Source organism: Emys orbicularis, chromosome 4 (genome assembly GCF_028017835.1).
Source record: "Emys orbicularis isolate rEmyOrb1 chromosome 4, rEmyOrb1.hap1, whole genome shotgun sequence".
NCBI classification, from domain to species: domain Eukaryota; kingdom Metazoa; phylum Chordata; order Testudines; family Emydidae; genus Emys; species Emys orbicularis.
This window is the reverse complement of record NC_088686.1, coordinates 154,747,807-154,763,703: the sequence shown is the minus strand read 5'-3', so window position 1 is coordinate 154,763,703 and position 15,897 is coordinate 154,747,807. Positions and strand designations below refer to the sequence as shown.

General features: G+C 55.2%; 2 protein-coding genes across 2 annotated transcripts in view; both read left to right on the top strand.

Moving 5' to 3' along the window:
- Nucleotides 1-15,897, top strand: part of LOC135877330 (zinc finger protein 208-like) — a 295,762-nt gene that overhangs the window by 242,528 nt on the left and 37,337 nt on the right. The gene's annotated exons all lie outside the window — the stretch shown is intronic.
- PHKG2 (phosphorylase kinase catalytic subunit gamma 2) lies at nucleotides 1,164-15,310 on the top strand. The gene is made up of 10 exons (XM_065402795.1): nucleotides 1,164-1,204; nucleotides 2,098-2,237; nucleotides 2,851-3,026; nucleotides 11,116-11,170; nucleotides 11,602-11,667; nucleotides 11,832-11,995; nucleotides 12,385-12,475; nucleotides 13,196-13,349; nucleotides 13,543-13,668; nucleotides 14,996-15,310. Exons 2-10 carry the CDS (start codon nucleotides 2,143-2,145, stop codon nucleotides 15,308-15,310), a joined length of 1,242 nt encoding a protein of 413 aa, XP_065258867.1. The 5' UTR covers nucleotides 1,164-1,204; nucleotides 2,098-2,142.

The following is a 15,897-nucleotide window of genomic DNA, read 5'->3' as shown; positions in this document are numbered from 1 at the left end:
CACCCTGATATTCTATGATTCTCTACCGCATGAGCTAAAAGCCAACTGGCTGTTAGCTAAGGCTGTAGAGCAGACTCATTAACTCTCTCTCTCTAAGTGGTCTCGGCGCTACTAGATGGGACAGAACACCACACCCAGGTGTGTGGGTTACACTAACACAACCAAATGCAGAGCTATACCGCTGGGACCGAGAAACACAGGCCAGAGCACGCGAATGGGGGACTGTAGCCAGGGCAGCAGTGACGTTGAAAAGGATCTAGGGGTCAGAGCGGACAAACGATCGCCCAGCGCGGCGCGGGGGCAACCAGGGGCTGATGTGAGCCGTGGATGGGGAGATGGGGAGGAGCAGGAAGGTGAATCGGGCGCACTGGGGAGAGTGATACGGGCCCCTCATCCCCGTTCATGTCCAGCCCAGATGCTTTAGCCAAGCGCCAGGGGCTGGGCTCAGTGCAGGGGGGCTGGGGTGACATTTGCCGCCCTGGGCTCTACGGGGCCTCGGGGGCAGGATGGGCCCAGGGCAGCCCCCCACCGCGGCACCCCGACCCAGCCGCCCGAGGGCCGTGTCACAAGAGTCACCGGGGGCTGGGGCGTCACGTGACCTGGGGGCACCGTGGGGTCAGCATTTGCCATGTGACAGCCCAGGGCACCGGTCAGATCACGTGACCAGGCTGCGGGAGGGCTTTGCGTGAGGGCCCCTAACCCTGCCTCTGGGGTCAGAGGTCACCTGGCTGACCCTTTGCTGACCCAGGAAGCTGCCCCTCTAAGAGCTCCCCCCTCTTCCCCGCTGGCCGGCCTTCTCTTGGCTCTTGATTGGTTAGCTATAAGGAACTACCCGCCCCCATCCTCGGGTGACTGGCTGCGCGGTTTGTCAATCGTGCTGTTCCACATTCCCGTTGATGATTGGTCAATTGAGCGCTCACTCAGGGTCAAACCCCTCCTTCGACTTTTCATTGGTCCGGCTGACCGCCATTCACCACCCCGCAGCTCTTTTGGCCTATCAGGCTGCAGCTTAATTCTTAGCTCCGCCTCTTATTGGCTCCCCGGCTCATGACCCCCGGCTCGCGACTCGCTCTTCCCGCCTCCTGATTGGCCGCCTTCCCTCTCCTCCCATGTGGGGCGGGGAGGGGGGGCGGGGACAGTGCGGGCCAATCGGGGCAGTCGTCGGGGGTGGGGCTGGGAATCCGGTTCGAAACCGGAGTGCCGGGTGAGTGTTGGTGGGGAGCCGGGAGTGCGAGTCCCGGGGGGCGGGCACGTGGGGGGCTGCCCCGGGGGGAAGCTGGAGGAGGGGACACACGTGAGGGGGGAGGGGGACGCCCCATGGGGTCCCCTGTTCAGGATCAGGGCACCCTGCGGCGGGGCGCTGGCTCTGACCCGGTCACGGGCTGTGGCGGGTGGGATCCCCAGCTTGGCTGGCTGCACCCCGCACATTCCCCCCTTGTTCACTCAGCATCACCGCCCCCCCCTGGCCTTGTCAGCTGGGCCCCTTGGTGAGGGGAGACCCCCGCTGCCCAAGCCACCCTGGCCTGGCTTAGCTCCCTCGCCCTTCTCCTTCTGTCCATCCCCCCCGGAGCTCCCCTGCCCTCCAGCTCCTGTCTAGACCCTTCCAAGATGGCTCCCCCCCAAAGTGACTCTTGCTGAGGTCTGATCACCCCAAGCCTGGGGGCTGGGAATGGGGTACAGTGAAAGGGGGGCTCTCTGGCTTGGGGAGGGGGTGTTGGAAGGGGGGCAGATGGCTGGGGAGGGAGTGCTCCGTGGGAGGAGGCTAGGATGGAGGGGCACTTGGGTGGGGAGGGGGCACTCTGTGGGAGGGGTCACATGGGTGGGGCTGGCTGGGGAGGGATGCGAGGAGGTGGGTGGTCTGGCTGGTTGTCCGGAGGGGAGAGGGAAAGGGGGTGGGCGAGCTGGAATAGGGAGTGCTGGGGAAGAGAAGTGGGGAACTGGGGGAGGTGAAGTGGGTTGTCTGGGGGAGGGAATGGGGTCAGCTGGTTGTGCTGGGGATCTCCCATGCTGGAGGGGAAGGTGGTGTGTGTGTGGGGGTTTCTATGGGACAGATCATTGCTCCCTCCCCACTTGCAGTCTGACTCGTCTTTCCCCCAGCAGGTGCAGGGGTCCTGGAGCCCAGCTCCTGGCGAGCCGGCCAGCATGACCCGAGGCGTGGGGCTAGATGACGAGCTGCCCGACTGGGCCGGCGCCAAGGAATTCTACCAGAAGTATGACCCCAAGGACGTCATCGGCAGGTGGGGCAGGGGAAGGGTCTCGCTCCCTGCTCGGAGGGAGGGTTTTTTATGGGGAGGGGGGGGCTCTGTGCGCTCAGGGATGGGCAGTGAGATCTGTCCGTGAGCAGTGTGGTATGTGTGTGTGGGGGGAGAGGGGCTGTGGGTGTCAGTCTGTCTGTCTCACTGGGGTGCCTGTCTGTCTGTGGCAGGTGGGTGAGCAGGTGATGTTGATAAACTGGAGAGGTTAGAGAAGAGCCACGCGAATGATCAAAGGATTGGAAAACCTGCCTAATAGTGATAGACTCAGGGAGCTCAGTCTATTTAGCGTAAGAAAGAGAAGGTTCGGGGTGACTTGATCACAGTCTATAAGTATCTATGCGGGGAACAAAATTGGATGATGGGCTCTTCAGTCTAGCAGAGAAAGATCTAACACGATCCAACAGCTGGAAGTTGAAATTCTACATCTTATCTGTAATCTGAATTTGTAAACATTTAACAGTGAAAGTCATTAGCCATTGGAACGAGATGATCACAGTGGTTCCGTCTGGACTTGGAACATATGAATGGACAGGGTGTGGAGGGCTGTGGGTGTCTGTCTGTCTCACGGTGGTGTCGGTCGGTCTGTCCATGGCAGGGGCGTGAGCAGCGTGGTGCGGCGATGTGTGCACAAGCAGACGGGGCAGGAGTTTGCGGTGAAGATCATCGAGGTGACCTCGGAGCGCATGACCCCGCAGCAGCTGGAGGAGGTGCGGACCTCCACGGGCAAGGAGATTGCCATCCTGCGTCAGGTGGCAGGGCACCCCTACATCAGTGAGTGACACCCTCCATCCCCCCGGGACACCCCATGTCAGTAAGTGGGTATGTTTACACTGCAAAAAACAGGGGTGGTCTTGAGTGCATGGATTCCAAAGCTAGAATGGACCATTGGGATGATCTAGTCTGATCTCTTGTATAACACAGGCCAGAGAGCTGCCCTGAGTTATTCCTTATGGAGCAGAGTGGGTGTTTTTAAAAAAACAACAACATCCAGTCTTGATTTAAATTTGCCAGTGACGGCAAATCCCCTGTGAATTTTGGTGATTCGTTCTAATGGTGAATTACGCTCACTGTTAAACATGTCTGCTTTATTTCCAAGCTGAATTTGCCTAGCTTCAGTTTCCAGCCATTGGATCGTGTTAGACCTTTCACTGCTGGATCGCACTGGGAGCTCATGATCAGCTGATTATCCATCATGGCCCCCAAATCTTTTTCAGAGTCACTTGCTTCTCAGGACGGAGTCACCCATCCTGTAGCATGGTCGACATTCTTTGTTCCCAGATATACATTTAACTGTAGTGAAACACACATCGCTGCTTGCACCCAGGGAGCTGTGAAGTAGAGGTGAAGTTTTAACAGCTCAGGTTGAAGCCTAGACGACTGGAGTTGATTTTCCCCCTGCTAACCCAAGTCACTCTGTCTTCACTGCTAGTTTAACCCCAGTGAAGAACACGCCTTTTTGCTGTGCCTCTCTACCCAGTGACACCCTCCAGCTTTCCTGGGCACCCCTATGACAGGAGGTCCCACCCCTGGTACTACCCCCTGTCACATACCAGGATGCAGTCCAGACTAATGAACAGCTGTGTCACTCCTTCCTGCAACCTTGCTGAAGTGCCTGCCACCTGGGCTGCTCACAAACAGCATGCAAGTCACACCCTGTGTGTCTGTGTGCAGCAGCAGCCTGCCAGCCACACCTGGGTTACACTCTGGCTCTCACCAGCCTGGGTTATACTGCAGGGTGACCCCCAACACACCCCCAGTTTTAAGATTTCTCCCCCAGAAATGTATGTCCTGTTGTGCCCAACCCTCTCCTGGACAATACAAGTTACATTAAGTCCATTATTTCTTTAATAGGAATAATGCACACAACTTGCCACCCCAGTGGAGTTTCCCAGCTACTTCACTTTAAACATACTGGATTAGATAAAATCTCTCTCTTTGTACTTATTAAACTTGTGGTTGTTTTTGTTATTGATTTTAAGTGAGTACAAGTAATGAGGCATAAAAGTCAGAAATGCTTACAAGAAAAATAAAGATAAAATGCAACTGGAGCCTAACTTAACCTTGCTTTGAATTTAACAGTTAGTTTTCTGACCACGTGCGCTCAGCAGTTTGACCAAACTTCTTAGCTTAGGACCCCTTCTGCAGTCCAATGGCTGCTTCCTTTGTCTCTTTAGGTGCAGAGAATCGATGGGCGCAGAGAGAGAGAGAGGGATGTCTTGGGGTGTTTGTCCCTCCTTTTTGTAGTTTCAGTCACTCTTTTGAAAAACATTTCAAGCTTGGTTCCAAGAGACAAAAAGTCTGTGTGGAAGGATGTTCCCTGCTGCTTTTTTCTCACCTGTTTGAGCTTCCTTTGTTTCCCTTCCTGCTTGATGACTCTGTTTACGGCTTAAATGCAAATTAAGTCGAGCACCCTTTCCTTTGTTTGTGATAGACCTGTTTGCCAACCTCGGTTTGGAACATGCGTTAATAACACCATACAGAGGAATGTTATAATTTAGAATATCAGAGAATCATAGAATATCAGGGTTGGAAGGGACCTCAGAAGGTCATCTAGTCCAACCCCCTGCTCAAAGCAGGACCAATCCCCAGACAGATTTTTGCCCCAGATCCCTAAATGGCCCTCTTAAGGATTGAACTCACAACTCTGGGTTTAGCAGGCCAATGCTCAAACCACTGAGCTATCTCTCCCCCCTAACTTCACATACAATATTTCCACACACATTTTATCAGGACGACAATGATTAGCAAATTACGAGTTTTCAAATGATCCCTTACAGGGTGTACTTTTTACAAAGATTATGACAATAGTGTGTAGGGTGTGACCACAGAAGTACATTCTGTCACACCTCCCCCTTTACAGAGCTGCGGTGAGATTAGCCACTGGCTGACCTGGAGGCAGCAGGTGAGGGCCCTCTTTCCTGGATAGGGGATCTTCCACTATGTTTCCCTTTCCTTTTATAGGTACAATTTCCATATCAAATTCTTGGAGTATAAGACTCCAACAAAGAAGCTTGGAAATTTGAGCCTTTAGTTTTTTTTAACCAGATTAATGGTGAATGATCCATCAATACCCTGAATTTTCTGTTAATGAGATAGGCAGTCAAGCAATTAAGGGCCTACACTGTAGCATAACGTTCTTTTTCTATGACAGAATAATTTTGTTGGTGGGTGTCAATTGTTTGCTGAAGAAGGTGATGGGATGTGTGTTGATGTTTTTTCCCCCATGTGGATCAGCACAGAGCCTAGACCAATGTCTGATGCACCTGTACAGAGTTCAAACATTTTTGTCAAAATCTGGACTAGCTAGAACAGGCTTTTTCGGACAAGATTTTCTTCACCTTATCAAAGCCCTCTTGACGTGCCTTTGTCCACACGACTGCGTTAGGTTTATTTGTTTTTACATAGGTCTGGGATTGCAGACACAATGGCGCTGAACCCACGCACAAACCTCAAGTAATAGTTTACCAGACCTATGAAAGCTTGGGCCTGTTTTTTGGTTTGAGGTGCAGGCCAGTTTCCAGTGGCTTCAACTTTTAAGGGCTCATGGGATATGTGACCTTCCCCCTTCCCAGTGTTCCAAATAAGGAACTTTGGCTGCTCCAATTTTACACTTAGAGGCTTTTATGGTTAGGCCTGACTCTTTGAGCTTTGACAGCACAACTTCTGAGAGTTTTTTGTGATCAGCCCAAGTGTTGCTCAACACTGTGATGGCCTTAAATGGTTTGCAGAATTCTGCAAGGGCCTATGTTAACACTTAGTTGACCAGCCTCTGAAAGTTGGTTCCAGCATCCATCAACCCAAATGGTACCATTATGAACTCAGGTTTCAGAGGGGCAGCCGTGTTAGTCTGTATCAGTAAAAACAACGAGGAGTCCTCATGGCACCTTAGAGACTAACACATTTATTTGGGCATAAGCTTTTTTGGGCTAGAACCCACTTCATCAGATGCATGAAGTGGGAAATACAGTAAGCAGGTAGAAAGGAACCAATTCCTGCAACAAACCGCGTTGCCAACTCTGTCTGCATATCTATTCAAGGGACACCATCATAGGACCCAGCCACACCATCAGGGGCTCGTTCACCTGCACATGTACCAATGTGATATATGCCATCATGTGCCAGCAACGCCCCCCTACCGTGTACATTGGCCAAACCGGACAGTCTCTACGCAAAAGGATAAATGGACACAAATCAGACGTCAAGAATTGTAACATTCAAAAACCAGTCGGAGAACACTTCAGCCTCCCTGGACAATCAATAACAGACTTAAAAGTGGCAATTTTTCAACAACAAAAACAGACTCCAATGAAAACTGCAGAACTGGAATTAATTTGCAAACTGGACACCATCAAATTAGGCCTGAATAAAGACTGGGAGTGGCTGGGTCACTACAAAAAATAATCTTCCCTCTGTTGATACTCACATCTTGTCAGCTGTTGGAAATGGGCCACATCCACCCTAATTGAATTGGCCTTGTTAGCACTAACCCCCACCTTGGTAAGGCAACTCCCATCTTTCCATGTGCTGTATATTTATACCTGCCTCCTGTATTTTCCACTCCATGCATCTGATGAAGTGGGTTCTAGCCCACGAAAGCTTATGCCCAAACAAATTTTAGTCTCTAAGGTGCCATTATGAACTCAGAGTCCCATATTAGTGATGAAAGCAGATTTTTTTTTTCTGAGCACCCTTATCTAAAGGAATCTGCCAATAACCTCGAGTTAAATCAAAAGAGTGGAGATATTTAGCTTTGCTTAAAATGTGCATTATATCATCAATTCTAGGCATGGGATATGCAACTGGTATTGTAACACCGTTGAGTTTTCTATAATCAACACAAAACCGTACAGTGTTTTATTTCTTAGAGATCAAGACCACAGGTGACGCCCAAGAGCTGTCAGACTCTTTAAGTACTCCCAGGTCTAACATGTTTTGTATTGCTGTTTGAATTTGTTCCTGCATCTTGCCAGTAGCCCTGGAGGGTCTGCTGGGAGGTGACAGTGGCCATTCTGTAATGATCTTATGAGTTAGCGAGTGTGTCTTCCCTGGCTCGTGAGAAAACACTTCTTTGTGTTCTTGCAACACAGACAACACCTCTGCCCTTTCAGCTGGTGGTAACGCACTGCAGATATTGATGCTTTCCGGGGCTGAGTCACTTTGGAATTCAGCCATTCAATGAATCATAGAATCATAGAATATCAGGGTTGGAAGGGACCTCAGGAGGTCATTTAGTCCAACCCCCTGCTCAAAGCAGGACCAATCCCCATGAGGTGATGTGCTTCAGTTTCTCCCTGTACACAGTGGCTCATGTTCACCATGGCTTCCCTGCTGTGATAGGTTCTAAGTCTGATCACATGGACTAGTTGTGGGACAACATTACCATGAGGCTTTCTAACATGATGTGTATCTTCCTTTACCACCCATCATGTCTTCTAACTCCTTTTTTAACCTTTGTACATATTCAGTTACTGGCTCTTCCTCTGTCTCAGTGTTAGTCAGAGTTACAGCCTCAGGATACCTAGTGGCAAATTCACCACCACCAAAATAGATTTATTCCACCTTTTGGTAGGACGTGGGCATAGGACCCACAATGTCCATTGCTACCCTCAGAAATGCCTCTTGTTCACAGGCAAGGGGTGTAGAGGAACTGTCTGGGGTCCTGCAGGTCTCCTGCAATAATTCCTCGCATCATTCTGTTTCCCTGGCCAGCAGACATTTTCCTTTAACCTGTCTCCGGTTCCGTGTGCCCCCAGGTGATCAGCAAAAGGTCAATCATGTACTAACAACATGAATTCCCCACAGTGCTGGGCGGGCACAATCAACTGGGTAGAGGGGTGCCCATGGCTTTTGGTTTTTTGTCAGTGGAGCTTCTTTATGCAATCTCCCATCTTCTTCAAAAAACCCTCTCCCCATCTTCCCTTCTTGGGAGCCCCCACTAGGACACACCCTCTTATGCTTTCTAGAGTGGGGTCCATCCTTTGTTCAGCTGCAAAACACTGGCATCTGATATCTGGGACAGCGTCTTCAGTCACAGGGCTCATCTCATAGAATCATAGAATATCAGGGTTGGAAGGGACCTCAGGAGGTCGTCTAGTCCAACCCCCTGCTCAAAGCAGGACCAATCCCCAACTAAATCAAGCCTGACCTTAAAAACCTCTAAGGAAGGAGATTCCACCACCTCCCTAGGTAACCCACTCCAGTGTTTCACCACCCTCCTAGTGAAAAAGTTTTTCCTAATATCCAACCTAGACCTCCCGCACTGCAACTTGAACCAGAAGTAGAACCCACAGGTCTGGAGTTGTAACTTTTTAATGACTGTTTCAGCTACATTCCCCTCCTCATCAGATACCCCTCCCGAGGATCCCACAGCCTGCACCATGGGGATCTAAGTTGAGTCTCTGAAAGTTTCAAACATTATTGGTGAGCCATACGAAGGGGATTGGGAAACGAGGACTCCTGGGTTCTGTCCCCGCCTGTGAGGTGAGTGGGGTTCAGTGGTCAGAGCAGGGACCGCTGGAAGCCGGGACTCCTGGTTTCCATCCCTAGCTCTGAGAAGGGAGTGGGGTCTAATGGGTCAGAGCAGAGGAGGCGGTGAGTCAGGACTCCTGGGTCCTATCACTAGCTCTGGGAAGTGGGAGGAGGCTAGAAAAAGGCTAATCAAAGCATGCAGCTGCAGCACAGAATGGGGAGGCTAGAGAAAGGCACTGTGGCCGAATGGCTGAGTCCTGGCTCTGCTGCCTCAGAGATCTGGGTTCAGACCGAGTGGGGAATAGAAGTGGCCTCAGGGAGCCCCTCTGCTAATGTGAGGGGGACTGCAGAACCTCCCCCCCAAAGTCCATGACCATCTAGCAGGCCTCTTACCTGCCCGTTTGATGGGGATTTTCTTCTGATCCTTGACCAGCAGGTATTGCACCAATTCGCTCATCTCTTCTCCCCTCGCGCCCCCCCCCCGCCCGCCCGGCCCGAGGGCATGCTGCTTTTCTCTGCCATGCAGGACACAGCCTCAGCCCCTTCCCACATCTGGAAACACGCTGTTTCTTTCTGCTGCAGAGGAGCTAGAGAGACGCCCCTCAGCAGTCTCTGGGACTTTACCACTCTCCTCTGGGATCCCAGCATAATATTCCCTTTTGCTACAAGTTACCACATTAATAGCCCTAGCCGTACACAAAATATCATTCCCAACAAGCATTTCCAGGGGGATACGATCCAGCACCCCAACGTCAAGACCCCTTCCAAACCTTCCCAGTCCACTTGCACCTTGGCTAAAGGTACAGGAATATCCTCCCACAGCAGGACACTCCACCTTTTGGTCAGGTAACATGCCAGTCTTTTGGTCCATGCTTCCCTTGGCCAGAGAGATCCGGGCTCCGGTGTGTCTCCACACCATGAACTCCTTGGTATTTACTCTGGCAGCCTTAATAAATTCCATAGCTCCCCCTCCAGGTCAGTCCTCACAAACCTCACCGTTTGTAGCCTGGGGGTAGCGCTGGAGATAGCTGTGTTAATGTGGGTTGGCTGGGGCTTGGTTTCTTTTAGCCCAGGCCATTGATTTCTCAGGTGGTCAGTGGAGTTACATTGGAAACACCGACTGGGATCCTCCTCTTTCCCAGGAGGTTTGTGATGAGGATTTTCAGGAGGGGAATGATTCTGCAGCGATGAGTCCTTAGACCTCCTTCTTCCCGGGGTAAAATGGGATCCCCTTTTACGCTGGGGTTGGGTCCCTCCTTCTGCGGCTTGCACTCATTGGACATCTGGGCTTGCACAAAGGAGTCAGCCAGAGTGGCCATCTCTTCCACAGATTGTAAAGATTTATCCCACAGACTGTTCCTACCGTTGTCAGTGCACATACGCAAGAAATGCTCTAGAGCAAAGAGATCAAACCGTCGGTCATAATCCTCAGCCCTCTTGCCCTTTATCCATTTCCTTGTGGTCACACGTCTTACAGGCGTATTCGCTATGACTCAGGCCAGCGCCTTTCCTGAGATTTCTAAATTTCAACCTATACGCTTCAGGGGTAACTGGAAACCTTTGTAAAACAGCGTTTTGAAATGCAGGATACGGGCTAGCAAAGCTTCCTGAAGCAGCATTTCATTAAACACATTCAAAGCTTTGCAAAACTGTCTGGTAATCAGGGTGGGGACGTTCTTGTCCTCAGGAATATTGTGAATCTCACAGAGCCGCTCAAAAGTGGTCAGATATTCTTTAGTGCCGGCTGATTCCGTGTCCACAGGATACAACTTTTCTGAGCTAAGGGTTCCTTGAGTGGAGGGAGAGATTGGGGACTCTGGGATCTGTCCAGGTTATACGTCCGCTGCTCCCCTTCTTGGATCTCTTTCTCTCTCCGCTCCGCAGCTCATTTATGAGCCGCGGCTTCTCGCTCTTCTTTGCTTCTCACCTTCTAGGGTTTGCCACTAGGCATCGTCCTTCGCCTCACTCCTCAGCTCTGCTTGCCGTTTGCTCACGTTCTCTGTCACTTTCTTCGGCTTCCAGGCTGGCAAGCTCTGGCTTTGCAGTTGTTTCGCTGTTGCTCATTTTGATGCTTTACGGTTTCCGTTTCCCTGACCCGAGCTAAGCAGTCAGAAAACAAACCGAGGGTAACCTCTCCCTGTCCGTTTCCAGCCAGCGGTGCCTTGAAGTCTAGACGGCTGGTGTCAGTTTCCCCCCTGCTAACCCAAGTCACAGTGGCTTCACTGCTAGTTTAACCCCAGTTAAGAACACACCTTGTTTGCAGCGCCTATATACCCAGTGACCCCTCCCCCAAAAAAATCTCCTGGACACCCCTCTGGCAGGAAGTCCCACCCCTGACACAAGGAGTGCGCCACTGTACCCCCCATCCTCTCACTCCTCTTTCTCCCCACAGTCACACTCATCGATTCCTACGAGTCGTCCACATTCATGTTCCTGGTGTTTGATCTGTGAGTATGAGATCCCTGCACCCAGCCCCCACTTCTCTCACCAGGACCCTGCCACGAGTGACCCCCCCCCACCTCCCCTGCAGGGGTCTGCCACACCACAGGGGCCCCCTGGCACGCTCACGTCTGCCCCCACTCCCTGCAGGGGCCCCCCATGTCCTGGGGCTCTCACGCCAGGAATGGAGCCACCCAGCCTCCGGCAGACCCCAGGGTTGCTGAGGTATGGGGCGCCTGTGCCCATGGATCAGGAGAAGTGGTGCCCCCAGATCCTGAACGGCCTGACTGGGCTCCCTCCCACTCCATCCGCTACCGGGGACGATTTCCACCCACCCCACCAGGGCTGATCGCCCCCAATCTGCCCTGTCACCCCACCAGGGCCAATTCCCCCCCCCCGCCCACCTCCCAGCTGGCTGACAACCCCCTTCTCTCCCCAGGATGCGGCGTGGGGAGCTCTTCGACTACCTGACGGAGAAAGTGACCCTGAGTGAGAAGGAGACCAGGTACTGTACAGTGCCCCCTGCTGGCGGAAGCTGGGGCTGGAGTAGCCGGGAGCTCCCCCACAGTCAGCGCTCCTGCCCTGCTCCCCACAGTACCCCCTGTTGGGCGAGGCGGTGGCTGCAGGCGTCTGTTTCTCTCTTCTCCCCCCGCCCCCCACGCCCTCCAGGTGCATCATGCGAGCGCTGCTGGAGGCGGTGAGCTACTTGCATGCCAGCCACATCATCCACCGTGACCTGAAGCCCGAGAACATCCTCATGGACGATCAGCTCAATATAAAGCTCTCCGACTTCGGCTTCTCCTGCCGGCTGGAGCCAGGGCAGAAACTGCGGGGTCAGAGCGGGCTGGGCGGGAGGGGCCTCGGGGGAGGACAGGAGGGAGGCCAAGCTGATCTATGGTCAGTGGGAGGGCTGAGCTAGCTGGGTCAATCCAGGGGGCGTGGGGAGGGGAGAGGCCAAGGGGCTGACTGATGGGGGGGGGAGTTGGAGGGGAGCACATACTCCAATCTGGGGGGCTGGCTGGACGTGGGGGCCGATCCAGGGTTGGGGGAAGGGAGGACATGGCTGGGCAGGAGGGGAGGCTGCTGGGGACTGCTTCAATGGGGGCGGGGGGCAGGGGCAGGTGTGGCTGATCCATGGGGCTGATCCGGGAGGGAATTGGAGGGACTGTTTGTCCCTGCTCACTCATGCCTGGGTGTCTCTCTTCCCCCTTCCCCACCCCAGAGCTGTGCGGGACCCCCGGGTACCTAGCCCCAGAGATCCTCAAGTGCTCCATGGATGAGACGCACCCGGGCTACGGCCAGGAAGTGGACCTGTGAGTCCCTGTTTCAGCAGCCACTGCTGGGCTGTGGGGAGAAGGGCTCATTCTGGGGCGGGGGGAGAGGGGTGGCAGGGAGGGCTCATTCCTGGGGTGGAGGGGGTGGTGGGGAGCGGGTGGGCTTGTCCCATCTACCTCAGTTCCCATCATGGCTCTTAGACACCCCCATGTGTCCCCTGCTGGCCACCCACCCTGTGTGCAGGAGGGGCGGGGGGGGGGGGGGGGATCCTGACCATTTCCCTAGATAGCGGCTTCCTCGCTCCCCTGCCCACACCCAGCACCCTGATGGGTCCAGTTGGAATGACCTGACCCCTCCCGCCCCATTTTGTCTGTGTTCCAGCCCTGTCCACATGGTCCCACCTGGCAAGTGATGGGTCTGGCCTGAAAGGGTGCGGGGGATGTGGCCCTGTCTGCCAGCTGGTGGGGGGAAGGTCCTAGCTCCCCACCCAGTGGCCATTGGCCCCTCTTGCTGATGATCCCCCTCCCCCCCGATCCCGTTCCTGGCTCCACCCTCTGCCCCCTCCCTGCAGAGTCGTGATGGCTGAGTAGTGTCCGTGGTTCCAGGCCAAGGATCCGTCTGTCCATCCATCCCCTCCCATTGGTCTGTGTCTGTCCATCTTTCCCTGTCTATCTGTCCCCCTCCCAGTGGCGCTGCCTGCCCTAGGTCTGGCTCATGGAACCGCAGCGTGACCTCCCCCCCACCTCTCCTCCCCGCAGGTGGGCATGTGGTGTGATCTTCTTCTCCCTGCTGGCTGGCTCGCCCCCGTTCTGGCACCGCAAGCAGATGCTGATGCTGCGCATGATCATGGAGGGGCACTACCAGTTCAGCTCTCCGGAGTGGGATGACCGCTCGGACACCGTCAAGGACCTGGTGAGAGCAGGAGCCACGCCCCCCCCCCCTCCCAGATTGGATCAGCCTCCTCCTGCAGTCACAACCCCCCAGCTCCATCCCCAGATCAATCAGCCTCTCCCCACCCCCTCTGAATGGAACAGTTTCACACACACACCCGCGGCACCCCATGGTCTAGTGGCTCAGGCCCCTCTGACTCCTCCTGTCCCTGCAGATCTCGCGGCTGCTGCATGTGGAGCCGTCGGAGCGGCTATCGGCGGAGCAGGCCCTGCACCATCCCTTCTTCGAGCGCTGCGTGGGGCGCCCGGTCCGGCTGTTCAGCCCCTACCGCCGGTTCAGGGTGAGTCACCTCCTTCTCCCCTTCCCCCACGAGCTGGGGCTCTTCCAGGGCTTTCCCCATCACTGTAATGGGCCCTTCCAGCAAGAACCCCCTCCCTCGTTGGGTCAGTGGGCTCCTGTGTTCCCAATAACTCCCCCCGGTCTGCACTGAGCTAATGGGCTTTCCCAGGTTCCCCTCCCGCCTGCATTGAGCTGTCCCGGGTTCTCCCTCTCCCCCCACTGCACTGAGCTAATGGGCTCTCCTGGGTTCTCCCTCTCCCCCCACTGCACTGAGCTAATGGGCTCTCCCGGGTTCTTCCTCTCCCCCCACTGCACTGAGCTAATGGGCTCTCCCGGGTTCTCCCTCTCCCCCTCCCGCCTGCATTGAGCTCTCCTGGGTTCTCCCTCTCCCCCCACTGGACTGAGCTAATGGGCTCTCCCAGGTTCTCCATCTCCTCCTCCCGCCTTCATTGAGCTCTCCTGGGTTCTCCCTCTCCCCCCCACTGCACTGAGCTAATGGGCTCTCCTGGGTTCTCCCTCTCCCCCCACTACACTGAGCTAATGGGCTCTCCTGGGTTCTCCCTCTCCCCCTCCCGCCTGCATTGAGCTCTCCTGGGTTCTCCCTCTCCCCCCACTGCACTGAGCTAATGGGCTCTCCCGGGTTCTCCCTCTCCCCCTCCCGCCTCCATTGAGCTCTCCTGGGTTCTTCCTCTCCCCCACTGCACTGAGCTAATGGGCTCTCCCGGGTTCTCCCTCTCCCCCCACTGCACTGAGCTAATGGACTCTCCTGGGTTCTCCCTCTCCCCCCACTGCACTGAGTTAATGGGCTCTCCCGGGTTCTCCCTCTCCCCAGCTATCTCAGGTTCCCCCTCTCCCCCCACTGCACTGAGCTGATGGGCTTTGCTGGGCTCTTCAGGGTACATGCCCACCTCCTCCATATGCTGCTTTAAGGGGCTCTTGTGACTCCCCCAATCCCTCTTCCTTTTTCCCTTCTCCCCTTTGCTGGAATAGTCCTCTTCTCCCCCCCCCCCCCCGCACTGGGGTAATGGCCTCTCCTGCATGCTCCTCCCCCCCAGTGGTGGGGATAATGGTCTCTCCTCTGCCACCTGGCCTCTCCTCCTCACAGCAGGATAATGGTCTCTGCCATCCCCTCCCTCCCCCCTGCAATGGGAAAACGGTCTCCCCTGTGGCCTCCCCCTCTGCCCTGTGCTAATGGTCTCTCCTGCTGCCCCATTTCCCCCCACATCTGGGACAGGGATACTGGGCTCGCCCGTGTTCCCCACCCACTGGGATAATGGTCTCTCCCAGGCACCCCCACCCCCCTGCTGATGGTCTGTCCTGCGTGGTAGGTGCTGGTGTGGACGGTGCTGGCCTCCATCCGCATGTTCAACAGCTACCGGGTGCGCACGCGGCCGGTGACGCGGGAGCTGCTGCTGCGCGACCCCTACGCGCTGAAGGGCGTGCGCAAGCTCATCGACGCCTGCGCCTTCCGCATCTACGGCCACTGGGTGAAGAAGGGCGAGCAGCAGAACCGCGCCGCCCTCTTCGAGAACCTGCCCAAGGCCCTGCTGCTGGCCCTGCTGGGCGCTGAGGGCGAGGGGGCGGAGCTGGGCCAGGGCGAGGGGGCGGAGCACTACTGCAGCACCACTGCTCCTCTCCACTAGGAGGCAGGGACCAGGCTGGGCTGCGGGAGATCCCGGGGTGACCCCCCATAGCCTGGGAACCACGAGTGGGGGGGTGGGGTGGGGGATGGTTGCACTGAACGTCAAGCCAGGGGAACCCGCCCCCCCCCAGGGAGTGCAGGGGGGGCCCTAGTGCAGGTTTGTCCGGGATTTCTGGGACAGGAAAGGGCAGTCCTGCCTGGGTGAGGTTTAGGGACACCGTGTGTGTCTGGCGGAGGGGGAGGGGGATGGCTGGCATGCTGTGTGCATATGTCTAGGATGCAGGGGCAGCTCGCACCCCCTGCCCTTGGCTTCTTTTTACTGGCTCAGTATTGCATCCTGGGGGAGATGGGGCCAAATCCTCCCCTCCGCCCAGATGGCAGAGTTGGGGAGATGGGGCCAAATGCTCCCCCCGACCGCTGGGCTCAGCCAGGCCCCGTTGATGTAGCTTGGTTAATTTTTATGTTTTTCCTGTAGTCTGAATTCCTGTGAATTAGAATAAAAATCTATTGTGACCCCTACGGTGCCTGGGGCTCCTTCCTTCGTCTGCACTCCCAGCACGGGCCCCAGGTCTGGGAGCGCAGGGCCTG